This window comes from Callionymus lyra, chromosome 14, assembly GCF_982586985.1.
Source record: "Callionymus lyra chromosome 14, fCalLyr1.hap1.1, whole genome shotgun sequence".
Classification (NCBI taxonomy): Eukaryota; Metazoa; Chordata; class Actinopteri; order Syngnathiformes; family Callionymidae; genus Callionymus; species Callionymus lyra.
The window spans coordinates 10,307,568-10,323,016 of NC_141831.1; the positions used below are offsets into that span (position 1 = coordinate 10,307,568).

The following is a 15,449-nucleotide window of genomic DNA, read 5'->3' on the forward strand; positions in this document are numbered from 1 at the left end:
TTGCAAGTCGGTCGTTAACCCTCTCAGCGGGTCGGCTGGACCAGAAGTCAAGGGCGTGTCATCGTTTTCATTTTAATCCAGAGTTTCCACGTCCTTGCGAAGAGGTGGAAGTGGCACTTTGCCTGAGCTATTAATAATCTTCATGTGTCTTTTTAGTTGTACTTTCAGTTTTTACCTCTTGCAATGTCAGCTCATTTGGAAATTCACCTTCACCAACTTTCAGTGTTTAAAACTCCTGTTATTTTAGAAAAATAATAAAAATGTTTATCTTTGAAACAAAGCGAATGAGTTGACCTCGCAAGAACTTTTCACTTGTAGATGACAGGCCATAAAATACAAGATGATGTTATTATATGTTGATCTTTCATCTCTTTCTTTTCATTTTTTCCTATGATCTATGTTCTTCATATTTGCACGTTGTTCTCTTATTTGCACTTTGTTCTTGTTCTTTTATGAAACTCTCGTCTGCTTTGAACTTGAAACCCAATTTCCCGAAGGAGTCTACAGAAGGATTAATAAAGTATTTCTACATCAACTAGAATATATTACACAAGAAAACTTGTTCTTCTTCTATTCTTATCACACCATTTAAAACTTTCATTTTTATTTAAATATAATATGTTGATAACATTACATTACAGCAGCATAAGTACTGTATAGTAGGCGTATAAACCGAGTAATATTTAAAAAAAAATTTGCAACTAATTTTGTTTCTTTCCTAAAAAAAAAAATCCTAAATAACTTTTTGGGGATCATTTCAAAAACATGTAATTCTGATAATCTTTAGTGTTACTTAATCTCTTATAAACATACAAATGTGTTACGGGGGTGCAAGTAGAGAAGGAGACCACCAGGGAAATTCAAATGTTTAATTCCAATTAAATTAAAACTGTATCTAATACCTGTTATGTATTATTAAGTAATTTCTATTCAAGAAATGCAAACTAATTACTTCAGTTACCTTTAGAAGTAAATCTTCCGTTTATTTAATAGTTGAATTTAACTTTTACATTTTCTTTAAATTGAATTAAGTTTTGTTGTTTTTAAGGATTGGATTTTATTTTTAAATAAATGCATTCAATACTTTCTATATTGAAAGGGTAGTTTTATTGCATAATTTAATGAATTAATTAATATAAGGAAATGTTTTTTTTAATGAATGAAGACATGAATACTTAAGCAATCATTTATTTTTTACATGTTTTACACAAAACTTGATATTTGAATAACAATAATAAAAAAAAACATTCTCTAAATATGTTTCTGTATTTTTATTTGTAGCCTTTTAAATCCAATGTAAAAATGTTGGTATAAATGCCAGACATACTAAGAGAGTACCGAGCTACTAGATGAATAAAGTTATTATTGAATTAAAATATTCCCAAAAATAACTCATTGCTTAAAGAACAACAGAATTCCACAAAAAAAACAATTCAAATTTCAACTTTTAAAAGTTTAAATTCAACCATTCAATATTAAAAAGGCAGTGATTCATTTCCAAACATCAACTTTTGCAAAAACAGTCCAAAAACATCCATTAACAACTAAAATCTATATTATCAACTGAGGTTTTTATCATGAAAAGTGAAACATTAAAGATCCATCTTCATATCTGGCTCAAATTTCAGGTCTGAAGAGGGTTATAAAGGGGACATGTGATGTCACTTCCTTCCAACACCACATAGCGAGCGAGAATCTCGACGCCTACGGTGGAACAGTCTTGAGTTGTCACTGGAAGATCAATGACACCTTCTGAATTGTTTTAAGCTGCAGACGTGTTCTTATTAAAAAAAAAAGACAAAAGAGATTTTTTGCTGCATAGGTTGGCACAGCTTCGTCAGATGTCTTCACACACTTTCCACAAGAAAGAGAAAAAAGACAAGAAAGACATTTCTACTCATCAGCAGAAGATTTTTCTGACAACTAATGTGCATTTTTGGATAAAAACAAGGTGATTTATAGGAAAACAATCCTTCAGGAGGTGGTTAACTTAACCCTGACTTTCTATTCCTGCTTCTCTCGTCATGTTTTATGTATCTGTGAGCGGAATTACATTCAAAACAGTTGAGTAAGCAGCCAACAAGGTAATACCTCGTTGGCTGCAGTTTACAGAGACAAAAAGAATAAAATATTTGTGGTATTGTCAAGTACATCATTTGCAGACTCTTGATTCGTTTTGAAGCCATATCAGGTCCAAACATCAGCTTTAAAAGCTGCTTTAGTTGACTGTATCCTCTCGTCCTCAGTCATAGTGGGATTTTATTGTTCCTTAAGAGGCAGAGGATGTTATGACTGCTGCCATCTAGCTGTCAGAGGTTAAATTGCAACACAAAAATGAGCAAACGCTGAGGATATTATAACATAAAAGGTCAATGACATGAATAAAATATGATCTGAGTGCCACAAAACGAAAATTATTTCGGAGAAAAAATACATTGCTTTTGAATATCCATTCAGTACTGTCGACAAATACAGCATTATATCAGTTTATTGATATTTTCTCAAAACCCTAATTGCTTATTTATGGTCTTAAACTTTTTTACATCATTTGCAGACTCTTGATTCGTTTTGAAGCCATATTAGGTCCAAACATCAGCTTTTAAAGCTGCTTTAGTCGACTGTATCCTCTCGTCCTCAGTCATAGTGGGATTTTATTGTTCCTTAAGAGGCAGAGGATGTTATGACTGCTGCCATCTAGCGGTCAGAAGTTAAATTGCAAAACAAAAATGAGCAAACGCTGAGGATATTATAACATAAAAGGTCAATGACATGAATAAAATATGATCTGAGTGCCACAAAACAAAAATTATTTCGGAGAAAAAATACATTGCTTTTGAATATCCATTCAGTACTGTCGAAAAATACAGCATTATATCAGTTTATTGATATTTTCTCAAAACCCTAATTGCTTATTTATGGTCTTAAACTTTTTTACATCATTTGCAGACTCTTGATTTGTTTTGAAGCCATATTAGGTTCAAACATCAGCTTTAAAAGCTGCTTTAGTCGACTGTATCCTCTCGTCCTCAGTCATAGTGGGATTTTATTGTTCCTTAAGAGGCAGAGGATGTTATGACTGCTGCCATCTAGCGGTCAGAAGTTAAATTGCAAAACAAAAATGAGCAAACGCTGAGGATATTATAACATAAAAGGTCAATGACATGAATAAAATATGATCTGAGTGCCACAAAACAAAAATTATTTCGGAGAAAAAATACATTGCTTTTGAATATCCATTCAGTACTGTCGATAAATACAGCATTATATCAGTTTATTGATATTTTCTCAAACCCCTAATTGCTTATTTATGGTCTTAAACTTTTTTACATCATTTGCAGACTCTTGATTCGTTTTGAAGCCATATTAGGTCCAAACATCAGCTTTAAAAGCTGCTGTAGTCGACTGTATCCTCTCGTCCTCAGTCATAGTGGGATTTTATTGTTCCTTAAGAGGCAGAGGATGTTATGACTGCTGCCATCTAGCGGTCAGAAGTTAAATTGCAACACAAAAATGTGCAAACGCTGAGGATATTATAACATAAAAGGTCAATGACATGAATAAAATATGATCTGAGTTCTAAAAAAAACACAAAACGAAAATTATTTCGGAGAAAAAATACATTGCTTTTGAATATCCATTCAGTACTGTCGAAAAATACAGCATTATATCAGTTTATTGATATTTTCTCAAAACCCTAATTGCTTATTTATGGTCTTAAATTTTTTTACATCATTTGCAGACTCTTGATTTGTTTTGAAGCCATATTAGGTCCAAACATCAGCTTTAAAAGCTGCTTTAGTCGACTGTATCCTCTCGTCCTCAGTCATAGTGGGATTTTATTGTTCCTTAAGAGGCAGAGGATGTTATGACTGCTGCCATCTAGCGGTCAGAAGTTAAATTGCAAAACTAAAATTTACAAACACTGAGGATATTATAACATAAAAGGTCAATGACATGAATAAACTATGATCTGAGTTCTAAAAAAAACACAAAACAAAAGGATTTCGGTGAAAAAAATACATTGCGTTGAATATCCATTCAGTACTGTCGAAAGAAACAGCATTATATCGGTTTATCCATATTTTCTCAATAATTGCTTATTTATGGTTAAACTTTTTGACTGCTTTGGCTGCTTTTTACCCGTCAATCCATTGAAAACTTTGGCAATATTTCAAAGTAAAAATGACAAAGAAGGTTTTATACTCGACGACATATCACATATTATTGTTTAACGATACGCTTTTTATTATGAGAAACGATTCCTGTCGACGAAAGTAGAAAATAAATGCTCCATCGAGACAGACCACGTTCTGTTTACCTCTATGAGTCTTAATAGTTTAAATTGATCTTTCGTGGATTGTACCTTAAATAAACCATCTACAACAATGTCTCTTGTAATCCTTTTAGTGGCCTGCAGCCAGACGCTCGCCCGGGCTGAATAATTCATGTTATCCCATCACACCGGCGCTGGCTTGTAATGCAGCAAATAAGGCTGAGACCTAAATTAACTACAGAAAATATATCAAGGGACGAGCGAAAATTTATGATCAACTTTCCTTCACCGGCTAATTGAAGATTCATGAGAAACGAGAGAGCGTCTCTTTATTAAAAAAAAGTTGGAAATTTTCTTTATTTGTGAATACCAAATGGTGCGCCGCCGTTTCTTTTTTAAACACTTTTTCTCGGCTCGTTGTGGTCGGATCAAACTTCGGGGTCGAACCGACGACTGCACAATCAAATGGAGAATAGGGAAAGAAAGAAAAAAATGGCGAGCAGAGATTCCAGTGGATTCCTGGAAAAACGTGTTTGTGGCGAGCGAGGGAAGCGTGCACGCTTTTGCCGCCACCCTGGCAGACACGAAACACTATCTGCGGCTGCAACAGTCCATTATCTCTGCTGACAAACATGAAACGGGGAAACGGAGTCGCTGGAATTCCGCTCTGCAAGTAAACATTTAGAATTCTCACTGGCAGCGACAATTCCTTGCCTGTCCAAACATCTCCACACACACACACACACACACACAGGCTTTTTCCTTTTTATTAGAGCGTTCGACGAGAAATGTCAAGTAAGATAACCCATTATCCTGTTTGTCGACACACACAATTTGCACACATCAGCCGTGTTTCAGGCTTCCCGAAGGCCTTTTGTATTGCATCTCAAGTGTGACACCGGCGCCTAATATAGCGACGCAAGCGCTCGGCGGAACCGCGTGCGACTGGAAAGTGATGGACTTCTGACAGAGTCACACTTCCTTGAACACACGTGAGACGAACGAGGGAAGTGTCTTTTGTTTTTGTCTCGCTAACTTGAAAATCAAACGTTCAACGTGAACATTTGAGGCGCAGTGTAACGATTCTTTATTATGATATATGACAATACTGTAGGAACAAGGATATATGTGTAGTATTGTCAAGTACTTGACTCTGGTGTTGTAGTATTTACAGACCACATGACTCTTGATGAAGTCGTAACTGCTTTCATTTGTTTTTGAAACCAAAATATGTCCAAACATCAGCTTTAAAAGCTGCTGAAGTCGACTGTATCCTCTTGTCCTCAGTCATTGCCGGAATCTTGCGGATATTAAAGGTTCTTTTAGCTACTGAGGATGTAATGACTGCTGCCATCTAGTGTGCGAAAGTTAAATTGAAACACCAAAATGAACAAACGTCATTAATATTGACTTGTTAATTAAAATACACTTTATTTAAAACATAAAACAACTTAAATACAATAGTTTAGTTTAAAAAAAAGTACTAGTCAGTACAGTTTTGTGAAAAAAATATTGTGTGTGCCATCTGTGTATCATTTTCTCAAACCACTAATAACTTGTTTTTGTTTCATTTGTCACAATAATTGTAATTTGTATTTGCTAGTGGATATTTTTAGGTTTAAATCCCGAATTTCATCTAATCATTTAAATCCATTTACAGTTGATTCGAGATTTATGTACATTATTACACTTCAAAATATACATAATCCATGTTTTGCTTTCATCTTGTAAATACAATTCTTCAATTTTGAACTGGAATCATACAAGATTTGATTGATTAAAAAAAACAAAAAACATCTAGAAGATGATATCTTGTCATAATTGTTAAGATATTTTGTAAATATAATGTCCAGACGCTATTCTGTCTTATTTTGCCAAACAAATCTTTAGATAAAAAGGTTTTTGGTTGCCATATTTTGGAGGGAAAACAATCAATAAATTCAGCTCAGAGCCGCTTGAGTGGGAGAGCAAGTCTACTGTTTCCAACTGTAAACGGACTAGTATTTTTAAGTCAACATTTTCATATTTTTTATTTTATGAGTGCTTAAATACTTCTATTTCTCTCTATTGTATTGATTTTGTTGCTGCTTAAACTTGAATTTACAATTAAATGACACAAAAATCAACAGTCTGTTGTTGCGACTGGAAAGTGATGGACTTCTGACAGAGTCACACTTCCTTGAACATACGTGAGACGAACGAGGGAAGTGTCTTTTGTTTTTGTCTCGCTAACTTGAAAATCAAACGTTCAACGTGAACTTTTGAGGCGCAGTGTAACGATTCTTTATTATGATATATGACAATACTGTAGGAACAAGGATATATGTGTAGTATTGTCGAGTACTTGACTCTGGTGTTGCAGAATTTACAGACCACATGACTCTTGACGAAGTCGTAACTGCTTTCATTTGTTTTGAAACCAAAATATGTCCAAACATCAGCTTTAAAAGATGCTGAAGTCAACTGTATCCTCTTGTCCTCAGTCATTACCGGGATCTGGCGGATATTATGTTCCTTTAGCTATTGAAGATGTAATGACTGCTGCCATCTAGTGTGCCAAAGTTAAATTGAAACATCAAAATGAACAAACGTCATTAATATTGGCTTGTTAATTAAAATACACTTTATTTAAACCATAAAACTACTTAAATACAATAGTTTAGTTAAAAAAAACGTATTAGTCAGTACAGTTTTGTGAAAAAAATATTGTGTGTGCCATCTGTGTATCATTTTCTCAAACCACTAATAACTTGTTTTTGTTTCATTTGTCACAATAATTGTAATTTTTGTTTGCTAGTGGATATTTTTATGTTTAAATCCCGAATTTCATCTAATCATTTAAATCCATTTACAGTTGATTCGAGATTTATGTCCATTATTACACTTTAAAATATACATAATCCATGTTTTGCTTTCATCTTGTAAATACAATTGTTCGATTTTGAACTGGAATCAAACAAGATTTGATTGATTAAAAAAAAAAAAAAACATCTATAAGATGATATCTTGTCATAATTGTTAAGATATTTTGTAAATATAATGTCCAGACGCTATTCTGTCTTATTTTGCCAAACAAATCTTTAGATTAAAATGTTTTTTTTGCCATATTTTGGAGGGAAAACAATCAATAAATTCAGCTCAGAGCCGCTTGAGTGGGAGAGCAAGTCTACTGTTTCCAACTGTAAACGGACTAGTATTTTTAAGTCAACATTTTCATATTTTTTTATTTTATGAGTGCTTAAATACTTCTATTTCTTTCTATTGTGTTGATTTTGTTGCTGCTTAAACTTGAATTTACAATTGAAGGACACAAAAAAAAACATTATCTTGTCTATAAAATAAAAACGCTGTGAATTACTCAACGTATATTTGCTGTTTTTTTTTTCTCCATTATATTCTTACTTAAACTGTCTTGAGATAACTTTGTTATGATAAGACACTTTAAATACAATTGAATTAAACTGAAACAAAGACTACAATACAACACGATTTGTAATCGTTAAAAGCAAAAACAGTTTTGGGTTTTTTTTGTCCTACGCGTGACATTCTCTCGCCTAATTTTCTCTTCTAGTGCTGAGTGGGCGTTCCATGGTTGTAAAAGTTAGCTAAGCTAAATGAATTTTAAGCACTTAACAAGGGCAAATGTGTGTATTACAAATAAATAAATGGCGATTAAATTAACCGCCGGTGTATATTGCTCCATCTGGCTCGTGGCACCGAGAGCGCTCGTTAAAGCAGAACCTTATTAGACGCCATGACGATACTTCCGAAAACCAAACTGAAGCCAAATGAGTTTGTGGAATGTGCGCGAGCTTAATGGCTGAATGTGGAAATGATGTGGATGCTGATGTGCCACTTGATTGTCTTTTATTTGGATACTCAATCGGTGGAGTAATTGGAATTGAGTTGAGGTTTAAGCGGGAAAATATGGTGATGACTACTGCAGTGTTTACTTTAGGAGACAAACCCACCGAGATTATAGTTTTTCGTATATTATCGATTATAAAAAGAGTGGTAAGAGATTAATATTAGGAAAATACAATGTATTTTTTTTTTAAACCTGAAAAGAATAGATTCATCTGAGGCTTATTATTCAACTATATACTGACTACTTTTGTTAAAATATTAAGAATTAATTAAGATTTTGTTAGTGTCAAATATATGCTTTAAAATTCAGTTTAGCGAGCAACGAGTGAGCAACACAAAAAAAAAAAAAATATTATATATAATGAATAAGATTGAATTGTATATTCAAATAAAAAACGAATAAAGGGAGAAATAAAACAAATATGGAACATAAAAATGTAAGCAAAATGTGATTTAATTTATTTTATTTTATTTTAAATGATATCCTTCCAGAGTTGTTAAGGCCTTGTTTTTCGAGATTAAAAATACTACATACTAAATTTTCAATTGAAATAAGCTTAAATAAAATACTTTTATTGTTCAACATTTTTAAAGTCTTTTTTTGCGTGTGTTTTAATTCATTAATATTATTAATACAATTATTCTTTTTTTTTTCTTTTTTTTTATGCAAGAACTATCAAATATGTTCTAATTGTTGCTCATGTCTTTTTATGATAAATGTGACCTGGGAAAAGTGAGACCTGTGGGCCAGATACGGCTCTTTGCTTTAATATAATTGGCCCTCATGATGTTTAAAGTAATGTGAAAGCTAAACATTTTATCTTGTATTTATTTATATTATTCATTACTAGTCTTGATTACTTATTTGAGTATAGGGTTTCTTTTTTGGGACTTTTTTCTCAACTCTTTGGATTTGTCTTTGAGTATTTATTGCAATACAATGATAATTTTAGCTTAATTTTTTTACTTGATTTTACAGTTTTTTTTCTCTTGACGGCCCCTCACAACCGCCCCTGTAATGCGGCCCCTGAGGAAATATAATTGTAAAACTAGCACTAGATTGAACTTATTCTAACGCTCATCAAATCACCGAAATTAAAAACTCCTGCTGCTAGTTCAAAAAAACAAAAAACGGGGAGTGATCGGGACATGTGTGACACTCTTGGCACTCCGCAGATGGAACAGCTGGTCCGTAAGACTCATGTAACGACGGAACGCTCGAAAATCTGATCCCACCGAGCCGCCGAGTGACTCACGATGCCGCAGTGGAAATCTCAGCTCTGGCTTGTTTAGAACATTCGTTCAAAACGCATAAAAAAGGCATCCCTCTCTCCCCGGCTTTCTCCACGGATCGAGAACATCGTGGCCCGTGGCCAACGCCTGGTCCTGAGGCTGAGCTACCTACAGCACAGCTAAAGGTCTTTGTCGTCTAAATCAGGCGCCGAGATGATTCCTCGCCGAGTCCCTCCCCATCGCTCCGGAGAGCGGCGGATCTTCCTCCCCTGCTGCTCGCCGACGCCTGCTCCGCACGTAGGCGAATATTCATGCGGAGCGTTTGTCGAAGGTGTGTGTTGTCGGCATCAGGAACATGCGTGGGAGGATCGGTTCAGTCACCTTTACACTGAGTTAATGTTTGCTTTGACACATGAGGAAAATAAAATAAATAAATAAATTACCTGACGACGGAAAATGGAACTTTGCTTTCAGAAAAAAAGGGAAAAAAAAGCAAGTGTGAAATAGCTTTGGGGGTTCGGTATTGAAAAATAAAGGAATAATAATATTGTTTTTAAAGTGGATTTTTTTTTACGTGGGCGTTTTATTACCACGATCAAGTTCGAACTCATGATAACCATGTTTCGTTGATTTATTCTTTCGCTCTTTGATCTGGAGAATCGATGAAAATAAACACCCGTTGATCAATTATTATAACTTTTTTCTTGCTTCTTGACATGTTTTCTAACCAACATTTTAGTCAGGATATAATCCTGATACAAATTTAAAGGATAGTTTACCCAAAATTCAGGATTAGGATTATTTTGAGAGTAATCTATTCCTTTTTAGAGTTATAGACAATTTTTTTTTGTTCATTTTGATGTAGCGACTGGAGCTCAGTTGTCTTCGTCATATTGACATTAGAAAAGGATCTTAAGTCCCGTCCACTGAAAACAGATAGTTTATCTGGAGATTAAATCTTGTTTACCATAACAACGGCCTCTCTATTGGTCAAGCATTGTTGGTTGTCACCGCACGTCATCGAACCCGGAAGTCGACTAAGGGGTTGTCATAATTTTCAGACTAATCTGTCCCTTTTCAAGAGTTAAAGACACAAATGTATGTCCATGCTAATGTAGCAGTTAGCGCTAACTTGTCTTCGTCTTTTTCTTCGTCCAAAAAGATGAATAAAAAAACATCCAAATACCTCCATACTCCTTGTTCCTAACATCCATCTTGTATTGAAGCCTGTACGTGAGAATTTGTTCTGAAAAAACTAAAATATTTCTATATTTCAGGATGTTTTTTAGCAGACCATTAGATCACCATAAATATTGCTATGTGTTCCAATGAGGAGGCAGTTGAAACTGGAGCCAATAGCCTGAGAGCTTGAAGCTAAAACTGAGCTTAAAAAATACAGAATAATTCCATTTCTTTCGGAACAAATTCTCATGTCCAAGCTTCAATACAAGATGAACGTTACAGGCGAGCAGTATTTGGGGCATTTTGATGGTTTTATATTTGTCTTTTTGGACGAAGACAAGCTAGCGCCGACAGCTACGTTAGCATGGACATACATTTGTGTTTATAACTCTAAAAAGAGACGGACTAATCTGAAAATGATCACAATACTAAGTCGACTTCCGGGTTCGATGACGAGCGGTGACAACCCTCAATGCTTGACCAATCACAGCAGAGTGGCCGTGGGTATGGTAAACAAGATTTAATCTCCAGAAAAACAAAGTGTTGTCAGTGGGTGGGGCTTAAGATCCTTTTCTAATGTCAATATTTCAATGAAAAGAGGGTTTTGTACAAACAGACACCTACTAATGACACAATAGAGTCCAAAACCAGTTTAATAAACACTTAAATCAATACATTAGCTGCAAATTTTACCCTCAACTTTTCGGACATCACCTATGGCTCCATTTTGGACGTCTAAATCTCTTACTCAAAGATCAATTCAATCTCTGAAGTACTGAAGTTGATACGCAACAGTATCCACTGCTCATGTCTGTCCGCACTGGAATCTTGATGACCTTAAATCTATCACAACTAAAAAGGAAACATTTTGGTTTCAACTGCTCGTCGCTCCAGGGACTGGGACTGACCACTGAGGCGAGCAGCAACATTTTTGAAGCAGTTTTATCAAATCGAGGGCTAATTTCTGGACCGTGAAGTGTCTGTCTGCGCTCTAGGCTATGCAGTCCAGCTTCATCCAATCCAGCCAAATGAGGAAAAATGGAACGATATCAGCTTTCATTTGCTCTCCAACAGCGAGCTCATGTCCCAAAATGTATCACTTCTTTAAACTCACCTTTGGACGTAGCTTATATCTACATTAACACTCCTTTTTTCTTCTTTTTTTTTGAATAATTCTGAACTCATTCAATGAATAAATAATGTACAATGAAACTGATGTATTTGTCAAACAAGTCCCTCTGGTCCAATTACCTGACTTCCTGGAAATAAATTTAGTGTGATTAATAATTTACGCACTTTAATTGTGTATTTAAATGTGACATTTCATCAGATGGATGCGTGACTCACAACTCATCTATTTAAGGATGACGCGTGTATAAATATTTTAGTGACTCGTTGGTGATTCTACTAAAAATGTATTGTAGTAATTAGATCAGCACATCAGATATTGATAGTTTAAGAACAATTGGAAATACACAAAATAATAATTTTGCATCTATTTTATCATCAGTGTGTGGAGATTAAAGCTGATGTGATCGGTCAGGCATCAAGGTTAATCACCACGTGTGATTAATGCCAAATTTCAGAACTCCTCTTCACCCAGAATTATATTGACCCCCTCAATTTTAGAAAAAAAAATGTGTCTAACGGTGGACAGGATCATCTACACTTTCTAAAAATGATCATCAAAGTTTTTCATGCGTGTAGGATAACATCTAATACTCACATGTTTACGATCAGATAAAATCCTTTATGAATCTGGAGTACCTTTCCCTGGAATTTACTCGCATTTCATGAATGATACTCAATATAGTCAAGTTTTACTTGTGTGTCATAGCATTTTAAAATTTGGTACCAAGGGAATTTCCATCAATACTGTGATCCAGGGTGAAAGAAAAATTAAAATTACTAAGCTAACTTTGACAGTTATTTTTGTAACATTTTTAATTAGGTTAACGATTATTTGTGGCAGAAAATAGCATTTCCTGCTAGTATAGTACAAGTATTTCTTCCAGCCATACATATATATCACGAATGAACATGATATATTTTTGTAAAAGTTCCTTTGTATTTTTTTTTCCTGACCCTTAAGAATGTGTAGAGACGCTTTGAAACTCAATGAAATCATGCCGATATCTGATGGTTGAGCACTTCTATGTTAAAGTGAATATATACTGTACGTATATATGTATATTTTTATTTTCAATTTTATTTACATACCTTAATGAATGTCAAAGAGAGCAAAAAAGCTAACAACAGAATCAGTAGTATTTTGCTTGTCCTGTGGTGAGGTATCCATTATCCATATTTTTGTTTTTTACGCATAGTTATTTTTGTTGTGGTACATCAAATATTGGACCCTATAGAACCAGAGCTATCAAAGTAGATACTGAAAAGCATAGTATTGTATTTAGCTACTACTCAAGCTGTACCACGTGGACATATTTTTCATGATTGACCATATGAAGTAATCTCTTATGACATTGAATCAAAAACAAAATAGTGTCTTACCTCGTGGTGAGTGATGCTTCCATATGATGCTGGCTTCAGGTCGGCCCACCGCTAAACACATGAGATTGACGTTGCGTCCCTCGTTCACACTGACGTCCTTCGATATGTTCGTGATCCTGGCAGGTACTAAATGGGGGGTAAAAAAAGAAAAAAGAAAAGAAAGGTGAAAAATGGTGATTGATAACTTTTGATTAATTTCTCAGTGGCAAGCGCTCGGTTGCGCCGCGAACGGTGATGAGGTTAAAAATAACGCCGTGTTGGCGTCCAATTAGCATGAAATTAGCTGACAACCGCTCCAGGTCTTTTGACTGTCGTGACGTTTTACAAGAGCAGACGTCTTTCAGCGTTCAGATGGAAACACGGAACATTTTGACAAGCGGCGCGCTGATTTTCGACGTTGATTTCTATTCTTTGACACATGTGTCCATCTCCTTTGTGAAACTACGTTAATACACCTAAAATGCTGCTGGTTTAATTCTTAAATTTCAACTAATGTGTTGATTCAAGTGTCATAAATAGATGTTGGACTCTATTGTATCATCAGTGTCTGTTTGTAAAAAACGCTCTTTTCTTTGAAATATTTACATTAGAAAATGATCTTAAGCCCCGCCCACTGAAAACGTATTTTCTGGAGACTAAATCATGTTTACCATAACCACGCCCACTATGCTGTGATTGGTCAAACATCGATGTTTGTGACCAAGCATCATCAATCCTGGAAGTCTCCACCTCCAAGGGACTTGTTGTGTAAACAAAGCAGGGCGTTAATACAGCTGGCTGGAGGAGGAGTGAATTACATCATATTGGACTACACTCTCGTAACCTCTCGTTCGCCCAGATTTCAGACGAGGGAGAAAATGAACAGGGCTCGCAAAAAGACACAGACTACTCTGAAAATAATCCCAACCCTTAGTCATCAAAAAATTATTATTGCACTATTTAAATGTATTATTTCAAGCACAAAAAAAAAAAAAAAATAATAGAATAAACAATTTTAATATGATTTTAAGGTACTTTGGGTGTTCACTTCATGCTAAACATCCATCCATCCATCCATCCATCCATCCATCCATCCATCCATCCATCCATCCATCCATCCATCCATCCATCCATCCATCCATCCATCCATCCATATCCTTTTAGAACACAAATACTTTAAAAAGTATTTTATCTTGTAAACAATCTATGGTTTCCCCCACCTACATCCCATAGTAGCTGGGAACAGAAACAATCTAATCTAATCTAACCATCATATTTTTTTAATACTAGTTAGGTTGTTACAAGAAGGTGCACTTAATAATCCGATCAAATTACTCCATTTTTGGCCATTTAGGTTTTGTCGTGCCAAGAATACTCATCAACTTCTGCTCCCGCAAATGGTTCAAATTAGAATTCTTCACAATTCCTGTTACATTTGCTTCCAATCACACCAACAAGTCACGTCAATAAACCTGCTTCATGAGAAGCCTCCCTCAACACAGCAACACTGAAATGAAGTTCCTTTCCCAGTGAATTCTCAACATTAAAAAAAAAAAAAGTCCCTCCAGTCAAAACATACTCGTTCATGGGTGTAGTGTGGACGGGAGCAGAGTGATCCGCTGTGCTGAATCTCACTGACCTTTCAGATGACTGATTTAATTAGCATACATCTAGACGGAGCTTTGCCGCCTTCTATTTGCAACGCCCAGCAACAAACTTTCCTGCCATGGTAATGTGCTTTGTTCAATAATAAATGGGGCAGCATGGTAGATTAGTCATACCGCAGGTGTCCAAAAAGTCCCTGGTTAGATTAAGGCTCGAGGCATTCCTACGTGGGAGGTGAGCCTTGCTCCGTCCTGTGTGTACGTTCTTGCCTAAACCCGAAACAGCCAATTAAATTTCTGGGCAGTCATCCGTGTTTCCTGAACCAAGTGCCCTCATATGTCCCTGGAGAAACCATAGAAAGAAAAGGTTGATGGGTTAGTTACCAGATGATCAGTTCGCCATACTTGTCTAATACAAAGCGAACACTTCTGTGGTCAAGCAGCGGCAGGGATGGAAATCATCAATCATAAGGTGGGGAAGCCTTCTCCAGGTTTTGTTTGAGATCCTGCCCCTGGTGAAGGAGTTTAGGTATCTCTTTTTCACAAGTGGGAGGGAAGAATAGAGCGTGAGATCAACCGGTGGACTGAGGTAAAATCTAAAGTTATGTGGACACTAGTCTATGGTGTTAAAAAGTAGAGCTAAGCCAGAAGACAAAGGTCGAGGAATACCAGTCGACGACGTTCCCAACCTCACCTATGGTCACCATTGTCTGGTAGTGACTGAAAGACCAAAAACACAGGTACAAGCGGCAAAAATGAGTTTTCTCCAGAGGGTCGCAGGACTCTCCCTTAGAGTTAGG

The 15,449-nt window shown here is 35.5% G+C and overlaps 1 protein-coding gene across 2 annotated transcripts in view; it reads right to left on the reverse strand.

The window, feature by feature from the left end:
* Nucleotides 1-15,449, reverse strand: part of opcml (opioid binding protein/cell adhesion molecule-like) — a 328,241-nt gene that overhangs the window by 48,169 nt on the left and 264,623 nt on the right. For both annotated transcript variants that reach the window (XM_087806721.1, XM_087806719.1), the window contains one exon: nt 13,067-13,192. In XM_087806721.1, the coding sequence (XP_087662847.1) occupies nt 13,067-13,192 (126 nt within the window). The remainder of the gene's footprint in view (nt 1-13,066; nt 13,193-15,449) is intronic.